Source organism: Odocoileus virginianus, chromosome 27, assembly GCF_023699985.2.
Source record: "Odocoileus virginianus isolate 20LAN1187 ecotype Illinois chromosome 27, Ovbor_1.2, whole genome shotgun sequence".
Taxonomy (NCBI): Eukaryota; Metazoa; Chordata; class Mammalia; order Artiodactyla; family Cervidae; genus Odocoileus; species Odocoileus virginianus.
The window spans coordinates 43,128,458-43,152,425 of NC_069700.1; the positions used below are offsets into that span (position 1 = coordinate 43,128,458).

The 23,968-nt window shown below is 44.7% G+C and overlaps 1 protein-coding gene, 1 long non-coding RNA gene and 1 pseudogene across 5 annotated transcripts in view; 1 reads left to right on the forward strand and 2 right to left on the reverse strand.

Annotated features, from left to right (window-relative positions):
* Positions 1-5,787: 5,787 nt before the first annotated feature.
* Positions 5,788-8,089, reverse strand: LOC139031482 (uncharacterized). The gene is made up of 2 exons (XR_011483985.1): positions 7,855-8,089; positions 5,788-6,624 (listed from the first exon to the last, which is right to left on the reverse strand). It is a non-coding gene; the product is annotated as an uncharacterized lncRNA (long non-coding RNA).
* A 76-nt stretch (positions 8,090-8,165) lies between these two features.
* Positions 8,166-23,968, forward strand: part of LOC110146732 (BOLA class I histocompatibility antigen, alpha chain BL3-7-like) — a 39,712-nt gene continuing 23,909 nt past the window's right edge. The window contains exons 1-8 of one of the 4 annotated variants that reach the window (XM_020907686.2): positions 8,168-8,307; positions 8,620-8,889; positions 9,091-9,366; positions 10,648-10,923; positions 11,040-11,147; positions 12,594-12,626; positions 12,768-12,815; positions 12,979-15,283. In XM_020907686.2, coding sequence (XP_020763345.2) covers positions 8,238-8,307; positions 8,620-8,889; positions 9,091-9,366; positions 10,648-10,923; positions 11,040-11,147; positions 12,594-12,626; positions 12,768-12,815; positions 12,979-12,983 — 1,086 coding nt within the window. In that variant the 5' untranslated portion in view covers positions 8,168-8,237 and the 3' untranslated portion in view covers positions 12,984-15,283. Of the gene's footprint in view, positions 8,308-8,619; positions 8,890-9,090; positions 9,367-10,647; positions 10,924-11,039; positions 11,148-12,593; positions 12,627-12,767; positions 15,284-23,968 lie in introns of those variants that run through there. The other 3 variants (XM_020907691.2, XM_020907685.2, XM_070456809.1) reach the window with 3 other exon arrangements.
* On the reverse strand, positions 11,174-12,461 carry LOC110146723 (ribosome biogenesis protein NSA2 homolog pseudogene; annotated as a pseudogene).

Below are 23,968 nucleotides of genomic sequence, written 5' to 3' on the forward strand. Positions count from 1 at the left end.
AAGATCCTACTGTATAGCACAGGGAACTGTATTCAATACCCTGGGATAAATCATAGTGGAAAAGAATATAAAAAGAAAATATATATGTGTATAACTGAGTCCCTTTGCTGTACAGCAGACATTTTTTTCTTAGTTTTTAAAATTAATTAATTAGTTAATTTTACTTAACAACATTGTATTGGTTTTGCCATACATTGACTTGAATCCGCCATGGGTGTACATGTGTTCCCCATCCTGAACCCCCCTCCCACCTCCCTCCCCATCCCATCCCTCTGGGTCATCCCAGGGCACCAGCCCCAAGCATCCTGTCTCATGCATTGAACCTGGACTGGCGATTCGTTTCACATATGATAATTTACATGTTTCAGTGCCATTCTCCCATATCGTCCCGCCCTCGCCCTCTCCCACAGAGTCCAAAAGACTGTTCAATACATCTGTGTCTCTCTTGCTGTCTTGCATACAGGGTTATTGTTACTATCTTTCTAAATTCCATATATATGCGTTAGTATACTGTATTGGTGTTTTTCTTTCTGGCTTACTTCACTCTATAGAATAGTCTCCAGTTTCATCCACCTCATTAGAACTGATTCAAATGCCATTCTTTTTAATGGCTGGGTAATATTCCATTGTGTATATGTACTACAGCTTTCTTATCCATTCATCTGCTCTTGGACATCTAGGTTGCTTCCATGTCCTGGCTATTATAAACAGTGCCATGATGAACATTGGGGTACATGTGTCTCTTTCAATTCTGGTTTCCTCAGTGTGTATGCCCAGCAGCGGGATTGCTGGGTCATATGACAGTTCTATTTCCAGTTTTTTAAGAAATCTCCACACTGTTTTCCATAGTGGCTGTACCAGTTTGCATTCCCACCAATAGTGTAAGAGGGTTCCCTTTTCTCCACACCCTCTCCAGCATTTATTGCTTGTAGACTTTTGGTTAGCAGCCATCCTGACTGGCATGTAATGGTACCTCATTGTGGTTTTGATTTGCATTTCTCTGATAATGAGTGATGTTGAACATCTTTTCATGTGTTTGTTAGCCATCTGTATGTCTTCTTTGGAGAAATGTCTGTTTAGTTCTTTGGCCCACTCTGTGAATGGATCTTTTATTTTTCTGGAATTGAGCTGCAGGAGTTGCTTATATATTTTTGAGATTAATTCTTTGTCCGTTGCTTCATTTGCTATTATTTTCTCCCATTCTGAAGTCTGTCTTTTCACCTTGCTTATAGTTTCCTTTGTTGTGCAGAAGCTTTTAATTTTAATTAGGTCCCATTTGTTTATTTTTGCTTTTATTTCCAATATTCTGGGAGAGGGGTCATAGAGGATCCTGTACAGCAGAAATTAACAAAACACTGTAAATCAATTATACCTTGATAAAATAAATAAAAATATTTTAAAAGTTCACTCAGTAAATAAAATTAAAGTGCTCAGCACAATAGCCACTTTTGAGGTGCTAAGTAGCCACATGCAGCTAGTGGCTCCCTGACTGGACAGCACAGATATAGAACAATTTCTTCATTACAGAATGTTCTGTTGGACAGGGCTGCCCTTCATGCTTTGTGGGCCTCAAGTCAGATGCATTAGCCATGTGAGGTGAAGCAGTCAATATTATTTCTCTTAGACACTATGTCAGATTTCTGCCTGGGGTATGAATACATAATAAGTTGGTGTGAAACAAAACCAAAATTAGTTATAAGAGCATGTGGTGTCTTCAGGCACAAACTGTCCCAATCCCAAACAGGAAACACCTGTCTCCCCACTCCCTTCCCAGACTGAAAACACTCTCTGGCATCACTTTCTAGGGGGTGAGTGCTCTTCCAGAGCAGCCAAGGGGCAGGACCCTCAGCTGAGTTTGGGAAGGCAGGAAGTCCAGTTCAGGGAGAAGGATTTTCCAAAATGAAGAGGAGGCAAAGGCAGGGATCATTTGGGAGACTCGCTGGTTTATTCAAAACAGCAGTTCTCAGGGTGTGGTCTTTGGAATCCTTGACATCACTTAGACCCTTTTATGAGATCCATGGGGTGCTACCTACTTTCACAGTATTATTAAGATGTTACGTGACTTTCACTATGTTGACATTTGCTTTGAGGTAAAACTTCGCAATATTGAAGACTATGGCAGCAAACTGCAATAGTAATTATTTTCACCACAACTTACTTGCACAGAAAAAAAAGTAAATTTGCTTCAAAACATCCTGATTGGCACATTAAAAATTCTTATTTTTTGTTCATAAATAATAATGGAAAATAATATGAAAAAGAATATGTATATATATATACAAAGTTGAATGACTATGCCATATAGTATGAATTAACACAATATTGAAAAACAACTATAATTCAGTAAAATAAATTTTATAAATATTAATAAATAAATTAAAATTCTTATTTTTACATCACATTTTTACAAAAGTTATTTCTTTTTTAATGTACTTGACTTTATTGATGTTTCTCGATTTCCCAAGGCACCAGTTTGAAAAAGCAGTTATTTTTTTATTTAGGCTGGGCAAGGTCTTAGTTGCAGCTCGTGGGTTCTTTACCTGCAGCAAATGGGGTCTTCAGTTGGCATATGGGATCTTTAGTTGCAACATGTGAGATTTAGTTCCCCAATCAAGGACTGAAATTGGGCCTGCTGCCTTGGGAGTACAGAGTCTTAGCCTCTGGACCACCTGGAAAGTTCTTTAAATTCACATTGTAAAAGTATCTTCTGTAGCCACTGAGGTGCTGGCAGCCCCTCATCCTGAGGAAAGGGAAGGTGGAGACTGAGATGGTCCCCAAAATGTGACATTCATGGTGAAGGAGCAGGGCAAAGTTGAAAGCATCACTCTTCAAGTAGTCTAGAGACACCCCCAGGGCACTCCTGGAGTCCACCCCCAAACTGGTGCCTGGCACCAGCATGAGCCCTCTGAGCCCCGCCTGCTTCTCAGGATTCCCAGGTGCTTAGACCTCAGCCCCACCAGCGTCCTTCAGCAGAAGGAGCGAGAATGTGGAGAAATGCATGTGAGAGGTCGTCATGGGTCAGATGTGAAAGGACACACACCAGGTCCTCTCCTGCTCCATTGACAGCGACATGGTCCTGGGACCACAAAGGAGGCTGGGAAGTCTTCCCCATGTGTCCACAAGAGGGCAGAACAATTAAAGTCGTCAGCAACAGTGAGTATTCATTTCAATTTATTTAGCTTTCAAATGTTTAGTGACTGTTTACCAGACACCAAGCTCTGTGCAAAGAATGGCCTGAGAATTGATTGAGCAGCATCTTGGTCAGAGAGAAGCTCTGAATCCACAGAAGGAGATAAGACACGGTGGGAAGTGCCTGCCATCCCAGGAGAAAAGGATAAAGAGAACATCTTCTGGAAGTTCATAGAGTGATTCTAGATTGGAAGGTGCCTGGAGATGATAAGATTTGGACTCCACTTTCAGAAAAGAACAGGATACCAGTGGGGGAAGCTGGAACAAGAGCTTGGAAGCAGGGCCTTTAAGTACAAGGTGTCATAAGAAATAGTATCATATTGAATTCATTAAATTTGTACACTCTAAAGTTATGAATGGTTGGAACAATTACTCATATTAAATGAAAAAGAGTCGAGTAAGATAAGGTAATCCAATTTTTTAGAAAGCTATATAAATCCAGATGAAATCATAGATATGTTGAGTGATAGTTTTCTATTTTCTAAAGTATTTTCTTGTTAATATAAACAGAAATGTGCCATAAGCTGCTTTGCTTGGATAGACTAACTTCTCCCCAGGAGACCACAGAACTGGGATGTAGATAAGTGAACTCAGCACGTTTCTACCCTCTCTCTGCAGTTCCCCTGAGGCAGAGACCTCCTCTCTAATCTCCCCTGTGGAATCAGCGCTTGACTCAGGGGCTCAATCAACACTCCCCAAAACACTACACTTGGTAAGTGGCCTCTCGTGTCCTAGTCAAGACAGTAACTTTCTCTAGAAGGCACCTCCAAAACACCAAAACTTACAGAATTTGGTTTGCTCTAACAGGAGGACTGTGATGGTGGCAAGTTGGAATATGGGCTTCTTTTGCTGATTTGTCAAGGAGCCCTGCAGCACTCACATTGCTCCTAGAGGACAGTGTATTGCTGCTTATGACAAACACACTGCCCCATTCCCTATATGTCCTCTCCAAATTAGCCTTAATCAGAGTTTTATAAATGTAGAGGATTTCTTTAAAGTACATCAATTTGCTTTTCTTCTTTAACCTCTCTTGGAAGCTATTGAAAGTCCACTACAGGTAACAAATATAAGATGTGCCCCTGACATAAGTTGTTTCTGTGACACACAGATATGTAAAACTATGTGTCCAGTCCCTCATCTGTGTCCACCTCTGTCCTGCCCTGTCTCTCTCTATCATCTATAAACATCTATCTGTGTAAAACAGCTTTTGACAGTCTGTGTAATGTACTAGAGATGTTTTTCAATCATGTTGCCCCTGCTTTGTGATATGAGTTTTGGGGGACCAAGTGGTCTGCTCAGAAGACAATGGGAATGTCCCTGACACCTTAGGAGACCACGTGAAGGTAGGCAGTAGATCTCAGTGGAGTCAGGCAAAGGGGGAGGTCTGCTGAGCAGAGCCAAGGTCTGTACTGTCTCCTGTCCCCAGAGCACAAAGTCTGCCTTCCTGGGGAAACTTTGCTAAAATCCTGTATATTCTAAGAAACAACAGGGTAAGAATAATGAGCAATGGTTGTAATAATTGTGAGAGAGAGATGAGGTGATGAGTTTAGTTACTGGTTTTTCTCTGCCAACAACAGCCTACACTGTATTCCATTCTAACCTGGTGCTCAGCCATGTGAGAGTAGAGTCTACATCTTGGTTTTGAGTGTATGACAGGCCCCCAGCCCAGCACTGGGCAAAGCAGACATGCCAATACTGCTGAATAAATACATTTGGGATCAGGACCTGACAGATTTGAGAATGTATTTGAAATCGGGACTCTCCTGGAGCTGTCTTGACAGAAGGACATCATAAATCAGCTGCCACCTCTCCTGCCATGCCTGGGACACTGGAGAACCTTCCCATAGCACCCCTCAGCCAGGACTCACCTAGTTCCAGGTACTCCCCAGATCAAATCTCTCCATCTGCTCTAACTTCTCATGCTTACTTTGGCCTCCTTGATAGTCCTACTGTGTGTTGTCCACTCTAGGGATCTGGGGACACCTCTGATATCCTTAGTAAACTAACACCAGATCCTATGGAGCTAAAGCTTAAATACCAGATTTAATTGACAGGAAATAATTACATGGACAAGTAAAGTTCTATATGACTCTATCTTAATGCAGCTGCTTTTTTTTTTTTCTTGAGTCCTATGGACCTTCTTAATTTTTTTTTTATTAGTTGGAGGCTAATTACTTTACAATATTGTAGTGGTTTTTGTCATACATTGACAAGAATCGGCCATGGTTTTACATGTATTCCCCATTCCAATCCCCCCTCCCACCTCCCTCTCCACCCGATCCCTCTGGGTCTTCCCAGTGCACCAGGTCCGAGCACTTATCTCTTGCATCCAACCTGGGCTGGTGATCTGTTTCACCCTAGATAATATATATGTTTCGATGCTGTTCTCTTGAAACATCCCACCCTCGCCTTCTCCCACAGAGTCCAAAAGTCTGTTCTATACATCTGAGTCTCTTTTTCTGTTTTGCATATAGGGTTATCATTACCATCTTTCTAAATTCCATATATATGTGTTAGTATACTGTAATGGTCTTTATCTTCCTGGCTTACTTCACTCTGTATAATGGGCTCCAGTTTCATCCATCTCATTAGAACTGATTCAAATGAATTCTTTTTAATGGCTGAGTAATATTCCATGGTGTATATGTACCACAGCTTCCTTATCCATTCGTCTGCTGATGTATCCCACAGTTTAAAAGAGCTCCCTCCAATTGCTCTCAGGGTCTTCGGGCTGGTCCTTACCCTAAGCAATGCCGCCCGCTCCTCTCCGTTGCAGCTGCTTTTCTTGAACAAGGAATGGTAACCTGATGGCATAAAACAGGTGTGTGTTTTCTTTGAAGTGAGCAAGCTTGGTGAATGTCGCACTTTCTCTGATGATGCTCTAAAAGGCCTGATGCTCTGCAAGAGGACAGAAGTAAAGTATGTCATGTTATAATGTGCTATAGAATGGTATGATAATTCTAAAACCTTCTATTATTCACTTGTGCTAGAGTGTGAATAGTGGTCTGTTAAACTTCTCATGCTTAGATGAAATTCAGAAGATGGTGTTCTAATCTTAACATGTATCTTGCACAAGTATTGTTAATGTTGCATTTTTTATTGCAAAAATGAGCTGCTTCCCTAAGGAAAATCAAAAGTTAATGGTCACATCTCAAAATGCTAATAAATAGTTCTTTTTCTCAAAAAACCAAAAGTATCTTCTATGATGACTTGGGAAGTACACATCAAGAGCTTCTGCTACATTCCAAAGTCCTGTGACTCAAGGAAAATAATCTGTATGAGCTGAACTACCCTCTCTTGCATGGACTACAATCTTCACTTGAAAGAGTGAATGGGGACTTCCCTGGTGGTCCAGTGGTTAAGACTTTGCCTTCCAATGCAGGGGATGCAGGTTCAATCCCTGGTTAGGGAGCCAAGATCCCACATGCCTTGCAGCTGAAAAAAACAAAACATAAAGCAGAAGTAATATTTTAACAAATTCAATAAAGACTTTAAAAAAATAAGAGTGAATGACACTGGAAGATTTATGTAACTTAGTGAAAAAATGTATTACTTACAAAAAATCTTATATTAGTATAAGAGATTCAATATGGAAAAAAGCCTTAGGGATTTTGATGTAACAGAACAGTAAATAGACAGTGATATAATTTCAGGCCCACTTTGAAAATAACCTTTAAGAAACTACCAGTTGTGTAGTTTTAGATTTGTATCAAAGATGAACTTACATAATTACCTGAAAAGGTTATTAAAAATACTACTCCTACACAAATGTGGTGGTGGTGTAGTCGGTAAGTCATGTCCAACTCTTGCAACCCCATGGACGGTAACCTGCCAGGCTTCTCTGATCATGGGATTCTTCAGGCGAATACTGGAGTGTGTTGCCATTTCCTTCTCCAACATACATGTGGGCCTTTTTATTTTCATAGATTTCAATCAAAATAACAGATTCAATGTAGAAGCAAACCTGAAAATCCTGTGGTCTTCTAATGAGATGGCAAGAAAGGGAATTGCAAAAATATAAAAAATGTAGAAAAATGTAGGTAGCGTATTAAAAAGCAGAGACATTACTTTGTCAACAAAGGTCTGTCTAGTCAAGGCTATGGTTTTTCCAGTAGTCATGTATGGATATGAGAGTTGGACTATAAAGAAAGCTGAACGCGGAAGAATCTATGTTTTTTTAACTGTGGTGTTGGAGAAGACTCTTGAGAGTCCTTGGACAGCAAGGAGATAAAACCAGTCAATCCTAAAAGAAATCAGTCCTTAATATTCATTGAAAGGACTGATGCTGAAGCGGAAACTCCGACAATTTGGCCACCTGATGCAAAGAGCCGACTCATTGGAAGAGACCCTGATGCTGGGAAAGATTGAAGGCAGGAGCAGAAGGGGATAACAGAGAATGAGATGGTTGATGGCATCACCAACTCGATGGACATGAGTTTGAGCAAGGTCCGGGAGTTGGTGATGGATAGAGAAGCCTGGCATGCTGCAGTGCACATGGTCGCAAAGAGTCGGACACGATTGAGGACTGAACTGAACTGAAAAAGCATCACTGTTCTCACTACCATGTTTGTTTTGGGAAATAACTTATTTTTCATGTTAAATGCATGGGTTATTAATATTATTCTAAACAAGTTAATTAAAGATTTCGAACTTTATTATCTCTACCATGGAAAATGTCGACTGGACTCAGGCAGTGTGGCAAGGACCTCTCGGCGGCGTAGGAGGGGAGGCATTAGGGCAAAGTCCCAGGTGCCCGCCGAGGTCGAGCTCTGAGTCTCAGGGTCAAGGGCTGTGTCTGGGGCGGGGACGCTCCGTCTTGAGGTTTCTCGTCTCCTCGAGTTTCATTTCCTTTTCTTTCTTCTTCTTTTTTGAGTTTCATTTTCTGGTCTCAAAGAGTGTCGGGCCCTCCTGCCTGGACACTCATGACGCGACCCCAGTTCTCACTCCCATTGGGTGTCCGATTTCTACCTGCCAGTATTCGTCTCCGCAGTTCCGGGTTCCAGTATCTGTCCACCCGCCGCCGAGTCTCTTGCTCCCAGATCCCCGGAATGCCGGTCGTGGGTCTGAGAGCCCTACTGCTGCTCTCGGGGGCCCTGGTCCTGACCGAGACCTGGGCGGGTGAGTGCGGGGTCGGGAGGGAACGGCCTCTGCGGGGAGGGGCGAGGGGACCGCCCGAGGGTCGGGGTGGGGGGCCAGAACCCACAGGGAAGGAGTGACCCCCGCCGCCCCCACCAGACCCGGGGCCTCCGCCAGGTCCCGTCCTGTCCCTCCCTTGCTTCCCGTTCCCTCTTCTCTCCCCACAAGTCCTGGTCCTCCGACCTTTTCCGTCTCACGAGCTCCTCTCTCCCTCCCCTGCTCCCTGCCTGGTCACCTAGGACCCGGGACCTGAGCTGGGAGGAGGGTCAAGATCTCACCCCTCCCCGCCCCCAGGCTCCCACTCCCTGAGGTATTTCTACACCGCCGTGTCCCGGCCCGGCCTCGGGGAGCCCCGCTTCATCACCGTCGGCTACGTGGACGACACGCAGTTCGTGCGGTTCGACAGCGACGCCCCGGATCCGAGGATAGAACCGCGGGCGCTGTGGGTGGAGCAGGAGGGGCCCGAGTATTGGGATCAGGAGACTCAGAGAACCAGAGATACCGCACAGTTTTTCCGAATGAGCCTGAACACCCTGCGCGGCTACTACAACCAGAGCGAGGCCGGTGAGCGACGCGGGCCCGGGTCCAAGTCACGACCCCCATCCCCAGGGACGGCCCGGAGTAGCCCCGAGTCTCCGGGTCCTAGGGTCACCCCAACACTGCGGGATCCGCTCCGCCCCCCGATCCGGGAGGAGCTCACGGGGGCTTGACCCAGTTTCATTTTCAGTTTGGATTTAATGACCGCGTGTGGTCGGGGCGGGTCAGAGTCTCACACCCTCCAGGAGATGTATGGCTGCGACGTGGGGCCGGACGGGCGTCTCCTCCGCGGGTATGACCAGTTCGCCTACGACGGCAGAGATTACATCTCCCTGAATGAGGACCTGCGCTCCTGGACCGCGGCGGAGTCGGCGGCTCAGATCTCCAAGCACAATGCAGAGGCGGCCGGTGATGCGGCGCGTGTGAGGAACTATCTGGAGGGCAAGTGCGTGGAGTGGCTCCGCAGATACCTAGAGACAGGAAACGACACGCTGCTGCGCGCAGGTACGAGGGGCGCAGGGCCTCCCTGATCTCCCCTCGGGCTGGAGCTGCCTGGCTTCCCACGAGGAGAAGAAAATGGAGTCTCTGTGGGAACAGCGCCGCAACGTCAGGAAAGGGAGGAATCCGCCCAGGTTTTCATATTCTGTACAAGACGATGACTCGCCAGTGGCCCCACTGGTTATTTAGTCGCTCAGTCGTGTCTGACTCTTTGAGACCCCATAGACTGCAGGACGCCAGGCTTTCCTGTCCATCACTAACTCCGGTAGCTAAGCTCAAACTCATGTCCATTGTGTCTGGTGATGCCATCCAACATTTTCATTCTCTGTCATTCCCTTTTCCTCGTACCTTCAATCTTTCCCAGCCTCAGGATCTTTTCCAATAAGTCGACTCTTCACATCAGGTGGCCAAAATATTGGAGTTTCAGCTTCAGCATCAGTCTTTCCAATGAATATTCAGGGTTGATTTCATTTAGAATTGACTAGTTTGAACTCCTTGCTGTCCAAGGGACTCTCAAGGGTATTCTCCAACACCACAGATCAAAAGCATCAATTCTTCAGCACTCAGCCTTCTTTATGGTACCGTTGTCACATCCATACATGTCTACTAGAAAAAACATAGCTTTGACAATATGAACCTTTATCGGCAAAGTGATGTCCCTGCTTTTTTATATGCTGTCTAGGTTTGTCATAACTTTTCTTCCAAGGAGCAGATGTCTTTTAATTTGGTGGCTGCAGTCACTGTCCACAGTGATTTTTGGAATCTAAGGAAATAAAGTCTGTCACTGTTTACATTGTTTCCCCATCTATTTGCCATGAAGTGATGGGGCTGGATGTCATGATCTTAGTTCTCTGAAGGACAATTAAGGAATCCAGTGTCTTTGACTAAGAAGGAGTAAACCATCCCTGAAAAAGTTGGTCAGTGCTGCCCTTTGACCCTGGCCACCATCTTGTGAACCTTGACTTTGTCTCTCAAGGCTTGTTCTCACCCTGAGAACATCTTAGGAGCCCTGACTCCAGCTTTTCTAAGTCATTCAGCCTGCTCCCACATCAGGACCATTACTCTGAATTCTGCCTCTTACACGGAGCCTCCTCCCTTAGCTGTCACCCTGACTCCAGAACGTTCCAAGGACTAGGAGCTGTTCCCAGACCCTGGAGTCCAGGCTGATGTCTGGTGTTTGTGCTGCTTCTTTTCAAACCCACTCTCCTCAGGATGGTCATCTGATGCTGCTTCCAGTGGCCCATGGAGGTAACACAAAATATGAGTTTTCTGATTCTTCTTCCTCAGACCCTCCAAAGGCACATGTAAACCATCACCCCATCTCTGACCGTGAGGTCACCTTGAGGTGCTGGGCCCTGGGCTTCTATCCCGATGAGATCTCACTGACCTGGCAGCGTGACGGGGAGGACCAGACTCAGTACATGGAGCTTGTGGAGACCAGGCCTTCAGGGGATGGAAATTTCCAGAAGTGGGCAGCCCTGGTGGTGCCTTTGGGAGAGGAGCAGAGATACACGTGTCATGTGCAGCATGAGGGGCTTCAGGAGCCCCTCACCCTGAGATGGGGTAAGGAGGGGGTAGGAATGGAGATTCCTCTCAGATAAAGCAGGAACCCTTCTAGACACAATCAGCAAGGTCAGAACTGAAGCCTGAAGACTGAGTCCCTTCCTTTTCTTCCACAGAACCTCCTCAGCCCTCTGTCCTCATCATGGGCATCATTGTTGGCCTGGTTCTCATGGTCAATGGAGCTGTAGTGATTGGAGCTGTGATTTGGAGGAAGAAGCGCTCAGGTAGGGAAAGGAGGGAGGGATCTGAGTTTTCTTTTTTCTTTTTTTTGTGTAAAACGAGATCATTTTAATGTTGGCTTTTTTCTTTTTTAAAACAGAATAAATAGTTTTCTTTGACTGAAGACAACATGTAAGGTTGATTGGTAGTATTCAGAAATATCAGAGTAATGGTTTCCCGATTGGTGTGTAGTCTTCAGTAATTATAAGGAGTTACTTGTATGTAACTGCTGTCAAACCAGTAAGACTGCATTTATGCATCCATCATTTTCAGGATTATTGGTAACCTGGGCATATTTTCCCCAGATGACTTTGCCTCCTTGTGTTACAAGGCCCAACTCGCTCACGTTCACCTCAATGACGGTTCCTTTGGTAATAACACCCAAAGTTGTATACAGTGGGGATGAGGGATTCTTCTTTACACCAAGAATTGGCAAGCAAAAGGTGGCTTTCAGTTCAGGATGTGTTACATGAGCCTTCTTGAAACGTAATCCCATTGGCCTAATGAATCTTTCATACTTAGGTGGTTTTCGAGTAAAGCCATCTCCAACAAAGCAGACTTTAGTAACCATCCTCTTCCAGGCTTTCTTCTTTCTCTTTCCTGTTCGAATAACTTTTAATACTTCTGTTTCTCCCTGGGCACGAACTTTGGGCAGAGGGACCTCCCATTTTCCCGCTTTCTCTTTTCATTTCTGTTTAATCATATTGGAAAGTACTTTAGCTCGAGACTGTCCCTCTCGGTCCAGTAGATATGCAGGTACTGCTCCTTGTGGAGGCTTTTCATCATTCTTCTGTTTGGTGTTTCTCTTTTCATGCATCTTAATAGTCTTTTTCATTTGTATTTTCTCAGCATGGCGCTGTTTTTGGTAGAGCTTAGCTTTCAGACCAATCATCTTTTTTGCCTTCTTTGAACGTTCCTGAGCCTCTCGACCTTCCTTCTTTCTCTTTTTCTCATGGTAATCCAAAGGATATCCAGAGCGCTTACGGCTGCCGAGCCGCCGGGTGCAGTCTCCGCGGCACGAAGGTCTCAATTTTCAGATCTGAGTTTTCTTGTCTCACTGGGCGGGTTTCTGGCCCAGATGGAAGTTTGCCTGCCTTGTTACTGGAAAGTACCCTCCACACACTTGTGGAATCTGAGCTGATGCTAAGACTGACCCTTTTGTAAAGTACATGTGAAAATGAAAGACAAATTTTTCATCTTCATAACTTCCAGTTGGGGGCCTGTTTCTCAGCATTTGAAGGTCAGGAGGTAATGTCCCTCCTGAGGACAGACCTCCAGGAGGGCAGGTGGTCCAGTCCCCCCACGTCTCCTTCCTTCATGTTCCTGAGCCTATCCTGGGTTTTTGGTCACAGTTCTGAGAAGTTCTTGGTCATCCAGGACTAGGGAGTTCCTCTAGGGTCTCATGACTCAGTCTGCTCCCTGGTCTCTCATGTGATATTTTCTTCTCACAGGTGAAAAAGGACAGACCTACACCCAGGCTGCAAGTAAGTACAAAGGCGGTATGATTCCTGAGACCTTTGTGAGGGTGCAGAAAGGAGGCCGCGGGGGACTCACCCTCCTCAAAGTGCTTTCTCTAGTTTCTCCTCTGTGGGTTCTGACCATGTCCTGGTCTTGTTCTCCTCCAGGCAGTTGCAGTGACCAGGGCTCTGATGTGTCTCTCAAGGTTCCTAAAGGTGAGACCCTGGAGAGTCTAGATTGGGAGAGGAGTTGGAGCAGAGGGGACACATTGGGTGGCAGGGATCTTTGAGTGGGACATGTGAGCATGTGGGGGGCTGTGGAGAATGTGAGTGCTTACATGACCGACCTGAACTGGTTCCTGATTCTTTTCTCTCACAGTGTGAGAGCTGCTTTGTGGGGACTGAGTGATGCTCCGTCCAACTTTGTGACATCAGATCCCCAGACTCCTCTTTCTGAAGCTGCATCTGAATGTGTCTGTGCTATTAGCATAACATGAAGAGGTGGGTAGACTGCCAACATCTTCCAATGCAAACTCCTGGATTTATAAAGCAATGCCTAATTGTCACAGCAGGTTGGAATATGTGACCTGTCAGCCTCGGATCTTTTCTGAAGAGAAAATAGCGTATGTGTAGAGTGCAGACTGGTTGGTGTGGGAGGGAGGGGTGATCAGCTCTTGTGGGGAAAGTACAGGCTGCGTTGATGTCAGAGTGAACGCATGTTGTTCTGTAGCTGCAACGAGAGAGCAAGTGGCCTGAGTTCACATTAATAAAGATAGAATACAGAGGCTAGTACAGTGATCTTTCCTTAATCTGATATTTGTTGTGTGCCAGATGATGCTCTATTATTGCATCTGTGAAACCTCAGTAAACTAAAAACAGACAGACTCTGTTGGCCTCATGTCCTATGTTCTGGTCAGAGGGGGCAGAGTGAGCCTAATAAGTGAGGAAAGTGTCTGCCTAAGGATTGGCAAGTTCTTTGACGAAGGTGACCTAGAATATAACTGTGTGGGTACAGGGAATGTGGCTGTTTTACTAGAGTGGTCAGTGTAGGCCTCGTTGAGGAGATGATATCTGAGTAAAGATGTGAAGGACATGAGAGAATGTCCACTAGGATGTCTGGGGGAAGTTCTCTCCAGGCAGAGGAGCCTCCAGTGCAAATGCAGGAGGGCAGGAGAGTGTCTGTGATCAAGGAAGAGCCAGGAGGCAGGTGTGACTGGAGGAGCGAGGAATTGAGATGAGATCCAGTGTCTGGCCAGATCATGTGTGCCTCCAGCATATTGGAAGGTGTCTGATGTCTGTGAAAGATGTGGACTCATAAGATGGTTTGAATAGAAGATGACCTGGTGTGACTGCTCGCTAGGAGCGTCAGTCTAACTGCTGTGTAGAATTAGGAGGTGAAGGGTGAGCGATGCAGTAGAGGAGCCTGTAGGATTAGTGCGGGGCCCAGGGTGGAGATGCTGGTGTTCCCTGGACCCTCATTAAATCTAGACAGTCGTGAGTAGAGCCTGTTCTTGATAAGGTTGGTGCTGATGCTGCTGGTCTTGAGATCACACTTTTAGTAGCAAGAACAAATGTAGACCAGGATTCCCACATGCTGTGTATCAGCCTCACACACAGAGGTTGTTAAATAAGCAATCCCTTGGTCTTGTCCTAATACTCTGAGAAGGTGGTTCTGGGGAGAGGCTGAGCATTTTGTAAGAAGCCCCACAAGCAATTCTGATGATTAGCCAATTTGGGAACCCCTGAGGTATATGAGAGCGAGTGGCCAGAGAGGGGTCTTAAATGCATATTTAAAAGCGTATTTTTTCTTCAGAAAGAAAAGGGAATTTATACTGACAATTCATATTGTCAATTATGAGGTGTGATGTTGAGAAATAATTAGTTCTTATTCCACCTGAATAAGAATACAGGCAGTGGTTCACAGTTCAGTGTAATGAAATCCTTGCTCTCTGAAATTATTCTCCTCACTCATTCTTGGAGCTAACAATGGGATCCAAATTAAGTTAGACATAAAGTACTATATACATATGGCTCCATGGGAACAGGATCCACAGTGTCCACTCCAGGCCAGGTCCCACAAAGGAAGTTTCGTCCCCGCTGGGGCACAGTGTCACTGCTCACACAGTGAGCCCCTCGTGCTAGACGTGGACTCCGTGCTGAGGACGGCTATCACTGAGGCTCCTGACAACTGGGTGTGGTGTGACTCCCACTCTTGACACCCTTGTCAGATGCATCCTGCATAGTTCCAGCTTCTCTGTGTCACAACGGCCTGAGTAGAGTCTGACATGTGGTCACCTGAGTGATGGGACCTCAGCATCATGCTGTGTGCTCTGGCAAGAATATTTGGGAAAGTGGGTTTTCTTCTTTTATGGAGGAAGGTGGTCTCTGCCTCCTACCAAGACTCTTCAGTGTGGAATTCTCCTAATCTAGTAATGCTCCTAGTGAGGGGGATAGAGGGATGGACAAGAATGTCAAATTTCAATTGTTAGAGCAAAGATCTGGGACTGGAACTTGATCTGGTACAATGCAGGCACTTGGGTTTGGCTGAAAGAACACGTGACTAATAAATGACATCCAAGGTAGAGGTCTGCTTGCTTACTTGTTTGTTTTGTTTTCATTGGAGTGTAATTGATTTACAATGCTGTGTCACTTTCTGCTGTACAATAAAGTGAATCAGCTGTAAATATATCTAGTCTTTTAGATTCTTTTCCCATATACACCATTAGAGAGTGCTGAGTAAAATTCCCTCTGCTATGCAGTATCCACAGCACTTTAAAGTGCTGCCCAGGTGGTGGGGGGAGATCCCAGAAGGATGGCTCTACTCCAGATGCTGAAGAATCCAGACCAGGTGGGAGCATGTCAGAAGGGTCCAGGACAACATTTCCAAAAAAGGAAAAACTGATGGAATATCCAAAGTATCCACACTTCTTGGAAGAGTCATGCAAACAGAGCAATCATTAGAGCTGAATTCATGAGAGCTTCATAGAACACCATCAGGAAAAGCAAAGCCTCATCAAGAGGCTCTTTAGTTCTTCACTTTCTGCCATTAAAGTGGGATCATCTCCTTATCTGAGGTTGTTGATATTTATTTCTCCTGGCAATCTTGATTCCAACTTCTGATTCATCCAGCCCTGCATTTTGCTTGATGTATTCTGCACATGAGTTAAATAAGCAGGGTGACAATGTACAGCCTTATTATACTCCTTTCCCAATTTTAAACCAGTCTGTAGTTCTGTGTGTGGTTCTAACTGTGCTTCTTGACCTGCATACGGGTTTTCAGTAGACAAGTAAGATGGTCTGGTATTCCCATCTCTTTAAGACTATTCCACAGTCTGTCGTGATCCACACAGTCAAAGGCTTTAGCATAGTCAATGAAGCAGAAGTAGATGTTTTTCTGGTATTCCCTTGCTTTCTCTGTGATCCAAGAAATGCTGGCAATGTGATCTCTGGTTCCTCTACCTTTTCCTTTTCTAAACCCACTTTGTACATCTGGAAGCTCTCAGTTCACGTACTGCTGACGCCTAGCTTGAATTTTGAGCATGATTTTGCTAGCATGTGAAATGAATAGGATTGTACAGTAAATTGTACAGTAGTTTAAACATTCTTTGGCATTGCCTTTCTTAGGGATTGGAATGAAAACTGACCTTTTCCAGTCCTTTGGATAGCTTCACTTCCTCATATGTAGAAAAGCCTTAAGTCCTTTCACGGTGAGGTCAGCTCCTTGTGACTAGCAGAAAACCTTGAGAAGATAAGTACCTGATTGCACTGGATTCCCCCTTCACCAAAATCATATATACTGACCTCCCCTCCCTACCTATTTGGAGCTGTTTCTCAGAGCTATCTGAGGTGCTGTCTCCCAAGCTGCAGTCCTCATTTTGCCCCAAATAAAACTTAATTCACAAGTCTTAAGTTGAGCATTTTGTTAATTCACTAGTGTATTAGTCATGGAAAAGAAAAAGCTGAATGAACTAAGTATGATCAATATATAAATAACGTGGGAAACTGAAGGAATGGGAAGAGTGAAAGAAAGCAATGACTTAACTATTGCATCAGCCACCGTGTGGTGCGACAGACAGTGGCTGTGACAGAAAAATCAAGCAGCAGTTCTAGTAAGGCACTGTGTTTAGAGATTTGGAAATAAAAGCCAAAAGAATCAGCTAAAAATTATTGAAAGTGGTCGCCAATGGGAAAGCAGAAATTGAGAAGATTCAGGATTATAACAAGAGTCTGTATCATGAGAAATCATGCACAGATATTTGATTTCTTAATTTACAGACAATTTTGCCTTTGATTAATCACAGAAGAAAATGAATGAGAATGAAAGTTTATGGTTAATGAAAGCTGAGTACAACAAATTACACTTGGGAGTTTACCAAAATGCAAGAATACTCGAATGGAAACTTACATGCACAACTGCGTGAAAGATGTTAACTGTGAATAAAACCATGAAAGAATATATCATCCCATTTGGATAAACAGATATGGAATGAGTTCTCTATTCCCATTACCTTACTGTGCATCATGTGCATCATGTGCACCAGGCAGGGAGGAAACAGGATCTGATCTGGGAGAACCCTTCTTCACCCTCTTGCTTCCAGTCCGGTCCTGCTGCAGAAAGTGCTCCTGTCATCTGTCTCGGGTCTGTGGGAGGTGCCCCTTAGAACACGCTGCCACAAATGCTTTACCTGGGTGAGGTTAAGGTGGTCCTGACCAAGGAGAGCACCGCTCACCTGTGTGCCCCCGGACCAGAAGTCAGGAATGACTGAGGTCCGATGGAGAAGTCTCACCTCCCGTCTGCCCTGTGGAAATCAGTCTAAGCTCATGGAGGGAGATGCCGCTGCTTGATTGTTGCCTCCATGTTCTGGGCTCCTTTACTCTCTCGGTTCAGGACACTCATCCCCAGCAGTCACAGCTCCCTAGAAGCAGACTGACCCCTAGTCCTCCTAATCAGAAGCCCCCAAGCCCTGTCCTGTCCCCTCCCCCGACATCGCCCTTCAGCTCAGCTTCATCACAATAGGGTGACAACTGCTCAGGGGAGATTCCCCCCAGGGTCAGCCACTGAGCACTGGCCCCAGGGGTCCCACTGCATTATCCCCCAGCCCTTTATGCTGAACCTGTCAGACAATGGGAGCTGGGGGGAGAGAGAGGTGGGGGGTTATTAGAGCCTCCTCAAGGCTGAGATAAAACTCTCCTTTTCCCCAGAATCATACACACTGTCCCTTCCCAGCAAGGGAAACAAAATGTAATCCAGATGTGTATATTTAAAGAGCAATTAAAACTTTAAATATGAAGTTATACAGATGTTACAGGCATGAAGTAACATATATGCATATATGAGTGTGACAAGTGTGAAGGGAACCTTAGATTTCCAGAAATCTGCTAGTGGTCATCTCAGGAGTAGCCACAATAAGGAAACTGGCAGATAAAGCTTATTGGTAATAATTTATTGTCCATGTGCTCTATTATAAAAAGCAAAAGTAATATTAGTTACTAGTGTGGTGCAGCTGCAACCACCTCAAATATATCAACATTTTTAATCATCCCAATCACGACTGGAAAGAAACATGTTTTTTCATTCCATAGATGAGGAAATGGAGACCTCAAGAAGGAATGTGTTATATTTTACATCAACCAACTTCAAAAATAATAGTAATAAAAAATACATCTATATGGAATCTAGAAAAATGGTACTGATGAACCTATTTACAGGGCAGGAATAGAGATGCAGATGTGGAGAATGGCCTTGTGGACACAGTGAAGGAAGGCGAGGGTGGGATGAATTGAGAGAGTAACATTGAAACATATCCATTACCACGTGTAAAATAAAAGCTAGTGGGAAGTTTTGGTATAACATGGGAAGCTCAACCTGGTGCTCAGCGACCTAGAGGGGTGGGATGGGGAAGGTGGAGGGAAGGTACAGAGGGAGGAGATACATGTATACTTATGGCTGATTCACACTGCTGTGTGGCAGAAACCAATAAAACACTGTAATGCAAGTATTCTCCAATTAAAAATAAAATATAAAATAAAAATAATTTTAAAATAATAAGGTAAATAACAGAACACACATAAAAGAAAAAGTGCTGTTAAGACCAGAACTAGGAACTGAATTCAGGCCTCCTGGCTGCAAATTCTAAGCTTCCCCTGTTAGATTGATGGAGCCGGGATCTGACATGAGGACTGAAATTCTGGGTGTGTGAGGCCATTATTATCAGTTGGCTCCATCTGGAATTGATCCAGGTCTTGTAGACTAATAGGCTCTGGGGTAAAGGAAAAACCAACCAATAACTGACCAACTGGTTGCAGAATATTGTTTTTTATTCCCTCAGAGATTCTCTTTCAGTTGCTCCAAGGTCAGATTTGACCATCCTCTGAGGGAAGACACATCCGTTCTTTTTTGCCTCCTTTTCCCCAGCTCTTGTTGGACTCCTCCTCTGATTCCATGAACATCATCACCTGTCCCTGCTGCCACCACCGTCCACAACAGGGACAGGAGTCGACAGGAAGAAAGGAAAATATCCAGGAGTGAAAACTCAAGGCACTCGTGCCTTCAACGCAGACCCATCTCCTAATTGGTTTCCCCTTTCAGTTTAGTTCGGTCTCTCAGTCGTCTCTGATTCTTTGCAACCCCATGGACTGCAGCATGCCAGGCTTCCCTGTCCATCACCAACTCCCACAGCTTGCTCAAACTCATGTCCATCAAGTCGATGACGCTATCCAACCATGTCATCCTCTGTTGTCCCCTTCTCCTTCTGTCTTCAATCTTTCTCAGGATCAGAGCCTTTTCCAATGAGTCAGTTTTTTGCACCGGGTGGCCAAAGTACTGGAGCTTCAGCTTCAGCATCAGTCCTTCCAATGAATATTCAGGACTGATTTCCTTTACGATTGACTGCTTTGATCTCCTTGCAGTCAAAGGGACTCTTAAGAGTCTTCTACAACACCACAGTTTAACAGCATCAATTCTTCAGCACTCAGCTTTCTTTATAGTCTAACTCTCAGATCCATAATTACTGGAAGAACCGTAGCTTTGACTAGAGGGACCTCTGTCGGCAAAGTAATGTCTCTGCTTTTAATATGCTGTCTAGGTTGGTGATAGCTTTTCTTCCAAGGAGCAATTAATTTCATGGCTGCAGTCACAGTCTGCAGTGATTTTGGAGCCCCAAAAAGTAAAGCCTGTCACTGTTTCCATTGTTTCCCCATCTATTTGCCATGAAGTGATGGAACCAGATGCCATGATCTTAGTTTTTTAGAATGTTGAGTTTTAAGCCAACTTTTTCACTGTCCTCTTTCACTTTCATCAAGAGGCTCTTTTGTTCCTCTTTGCTTTCTGTGATAATAAGGGTGGTGTCATCTGCATATCTGAGGTTATTGATATTTCTCCCAGCAATCTTGATTCCAGCTTGTGCTTCATTCAGCCTGGGATTTTGCATAATGTACTCTGCATATTAGCTAAATAAGCAGGATGACAATATACGGTCTTGACGTACTCCTTTCCCAATTTGAAACCCGTCTCTTTTTCCATGTCTGGTTCTAACTGTTGCTTCTTGACCTGCATACAGATTTCTCAGGAGGCAGGTAAGGTGGTCTGGTATTCCCATCTCTTGGAGAATTTTCCACAGTTTGTTGTGATCCATAGTCAAAAACGTTGGCGTAATCCATAAAACAGAAGTAGATGTTTTTCTAGAATTTTCTTGCTTTTTCTATGATCCAACGAATGTTGGCAATTTGATCTCTGGTTCCTCTTCCTTTTCTAAATACAGCCTGAACATCTAGAAATCCACGGTTCACAAACTGTTGAAGCCTGGCCTGGAGAATTTTGAGCATTACTTTGCTAGCATATGAGATGAGTGCAATTGTGTGGTAGTTTGAAGATTCTTTGGCATTGCCCTTCCTCGGATTGGAATGAAACAGAACTTTTCCAGTGCTGTGGCCACTGCTGAGTTTTAGGAGAAACTAATACGGTTCCCTGATTCTGATTTCCTTAACTTGCTGTCAGCTCTGCCATGAGGAGTGGTCTACACTTGGGTACAGGATGTTTTGAAAAAGCACTGGATGTAGACTTTCAGACTTGGACTTTGCTTGAACTGTGTTAACTGGGCAAGTTATTCATCTCCCATGGTTCTGTTTATTTCCCCTAAATGGAGGGTTAGATTACGACCCTGTGAGTCTCTTCTGTACCAGTGGTCTCGGATCTGAGCATGCGCCTCTGAGCACGGAGTCACAGGGCGCAGCATTCACGTCGGAGGACACCCCGCTCAGCACACTCGTCCTCCAGATGCTGAGATACAGCCGCTCGACGTTAACAAGCGCCAAACTTGTGCTGAGAAAATTCCTGAATGAATTTCAGAATCAAATACAAGTGACTCTGGGGTTGCCCCAGCCTGGATTCAACACACCCTGCCTGGGCTCCAGAGTCTCCAGCTCCAGCTCCTAGACCAGCACTGACACACTCCCAGCATCACTGCGTGTCCCGCCCTCCTCTCACACTCTGACCCCTTAGAAGGTGGGTCTGTGCAGGTGTCTGGATGTGACCCCTGGAGAAACCTTGGTTGAATTCATGCTCCTGTAAGGCTCAACTGATAAGAGCTGAGCAGCCTCACCATTCAGCTTTGATTGAACCTCTTGTTTATGTCTTGACTTGGTTTCAAGGCTTTCCACATACTGTTTCAACAGAGCTGAACCCTCAAGAGACATTAACTAGAAATTATTAAACCACAACGTTATCTCTGAACCCACTGTGCCTGATTGCACCGCATACCTCCTTTTCTTTTTTTTTGGGGGGGGGGCGGGGTTTCCTGGGGGGGGGTTTCCTGCCACTTCTTTTTTTTTTTTTTTTTCTAGTTGGAGGCTAATTACTTTACAATATTGTAGTGGTTTTTGTCATACATTGACATGAATCAGCCATGGATATACATGTATTCCCCATCCCGACCCCCCCTCCCACCTCCCTCTCCACCCGATCCCTCTGGGTCCGCATACCTTCTTGTACACTAACTCCTGACTGCTTGCAATGTCTTTATTTTCTTTTCCTTTTTGTCTTTGATGATTATCCTACTCGTTCACATGGGTGAAGTTCTATCCAAAGTTCCACCTCATTCATTAAACTCTAACTACTGGGGTGTCTGGCCTATGAACTTTAGGAAACTATTCCTCTGCTTCACCTGTAGCCATTAATAGGAGGCTCCAGTCTGGGACATCTCTGCACGTGCATCAGAGTGTCCATAAGGAGTTCCCAGAAGTAGGGGGGTATCATCCACACAGTCGTTGTCAGCCCTCTAATGGCCAGCACTAGGTTTTAATCTGGTTCCCCATCTCCAGAGCCCCCAAATTATTTGCTCAGCATGCATCCATCAGCAGTGAGATTGCTGGATTAATAATTAATTAATGGCACACAGACCCCAGCCTTCATTCTCAGGTGATGACTTGTGCTCACTCACCTGCCTCACCTGATGCTACGGGAACCCCGTCCAGAGGGCCTCTCGCTCCTGAGGACTGGGGGGAGGTGGAGAGCACCGCTCCCCTGCTTTCCCTCAGGCTCCTGCCTGCTTTCATCAATGGGTGCTCTTTGTTCAGACCAGTCTCCAGCGTTTGGCTGTGATACCACTGCACATTTCTCAGATTTAGTGGGAAATCCTCACCTGACTCGTCAAGAGCTTGGTCTCATTGACAAAATAGTTTGGCTCCTCCATCAACCACACAAGATTCTACCCTCCCCGCCTCGCTGTTCTGGAGGATGAAAGTTCCTGATGAAAGTGTCCATCCTCAAACCAGAGACAGTAAGTGCAGGGACTCCTGGATCTGGTTCAGACACAGCCGTGCAGAAATACTGCAGAGCTTGATCCTGAGGTCAGAACCAGTGGATCGAAAGTAAACTCTACTATTTATGAGGAATGATCCCTTCCCAGTGTGTGAGAAATGTTGTGTTGTGTGTGTGAAACAGAGGGAGAGATTTATTTTCAAACTTGTCTCATGAGCCCAAGGGTCTTGTGCTTCCAAAGGTGCAGGGCTGGCAAGCAGGCTGGAGACTCAGGGAAGGATTGATGTTACAGAGTCCAAAGGTGGTCCGGACAAAAGTGTGGCTGGCCTGACTCTCTTCACTCTGAGATTTAGGGAAATCGTGAGTTTATCATTACCCTCATATTGCACAACTTTTATTTATTTTATTTTATTATTTTTTTCATTTATTTTTATTAGTTGGAGGCTAACTACTTTACAATATTGTAGTGGTTTTTGTCATACATTGACATGAATTAGCCATGGATTTACATGTATTCCCCATCCCGATCCCCCCTCCCACCTCCCTCTCCACCCGATCCCTCTGGGTCTTCCCAGTGCACCAGCCCTGAGCACTTGTCTCATGCATCCAACCTGGGCTGGTGATCTGTTTCACCCTTGATAATATACATGTTTTGATGCTGTTCTCTTGAAACATCCCACCCTCGCCTTCTCCCACAGAGTCCAAAAGTCTGTTCTGTACATCTGTTTCTCTTTTTCTGTTTTGCATATAGGGTTATTGTTACCATCTTTCTAAATTCCATATATGTGTGTTAGCATACTGTAATGGTCTTTATCTTTCTGGCTTACTTCACTCTGTATAATGGCCTCCAGTTTCATCCATCTCATTAGAACTGATTCAAATGAATTCTTTTTAACAGCTGAGTAATATTCCATGGTGTATATGTACCACAGCTTCCTTATCCATTCGTCTGCTGATGGGCATCTAGGTTGCTTCCATGTCCTGGCTATTATAAACAGTGCTGCAATGAACATTGGGGTGCACGTGTCTCCTTCAGATCTGGTTTCCTTGGTGTGTATGCCCAGGAGTGGGATTGCTGTGTCATATGGCAGTTCTATTTCCAGTTTTTTAAGAAATCTCCACACTGTTCTCCATAATGGCTGTACTAGTTTGCATTCCCACCAACAGTGTAAGAGGGTTCCCTTTTCTCCACACCCTCTCCAGCATTTATTGCTTGTAGACTTTTGGATAGCAGCCATCCTGACTGGTGTGTAATGGTACCTCATTGAGGTTTTGATTTGCATTTTTCTGATAATGAGTGATGTTGAGCATCTTTTCATGTGTTTTTTTGCCATCTGTATGTCTTCCTTGGAGAAATGTCTGTTTAGTTCTTTGGCCCATTTTTTGATTGGGTCATTTATTTTTCTGGAGTTGAGCTGGAGGAGTTGCTTGTATATTTTTGAGATTAATCCTTTGTCTGTTGCTTCGTTTGCTATTATTTTCTCCCAATCTGAGGGCTCTCTTTTCACCTTGCTTATAGTTTTCCTTTGTTGATATTGCACAACTTTTAAAAGGCCTGTGTGTTTGGCTTTTCCTTTGTTCTTATTGTTAGTATGCTGCTATTTTTGTGGAA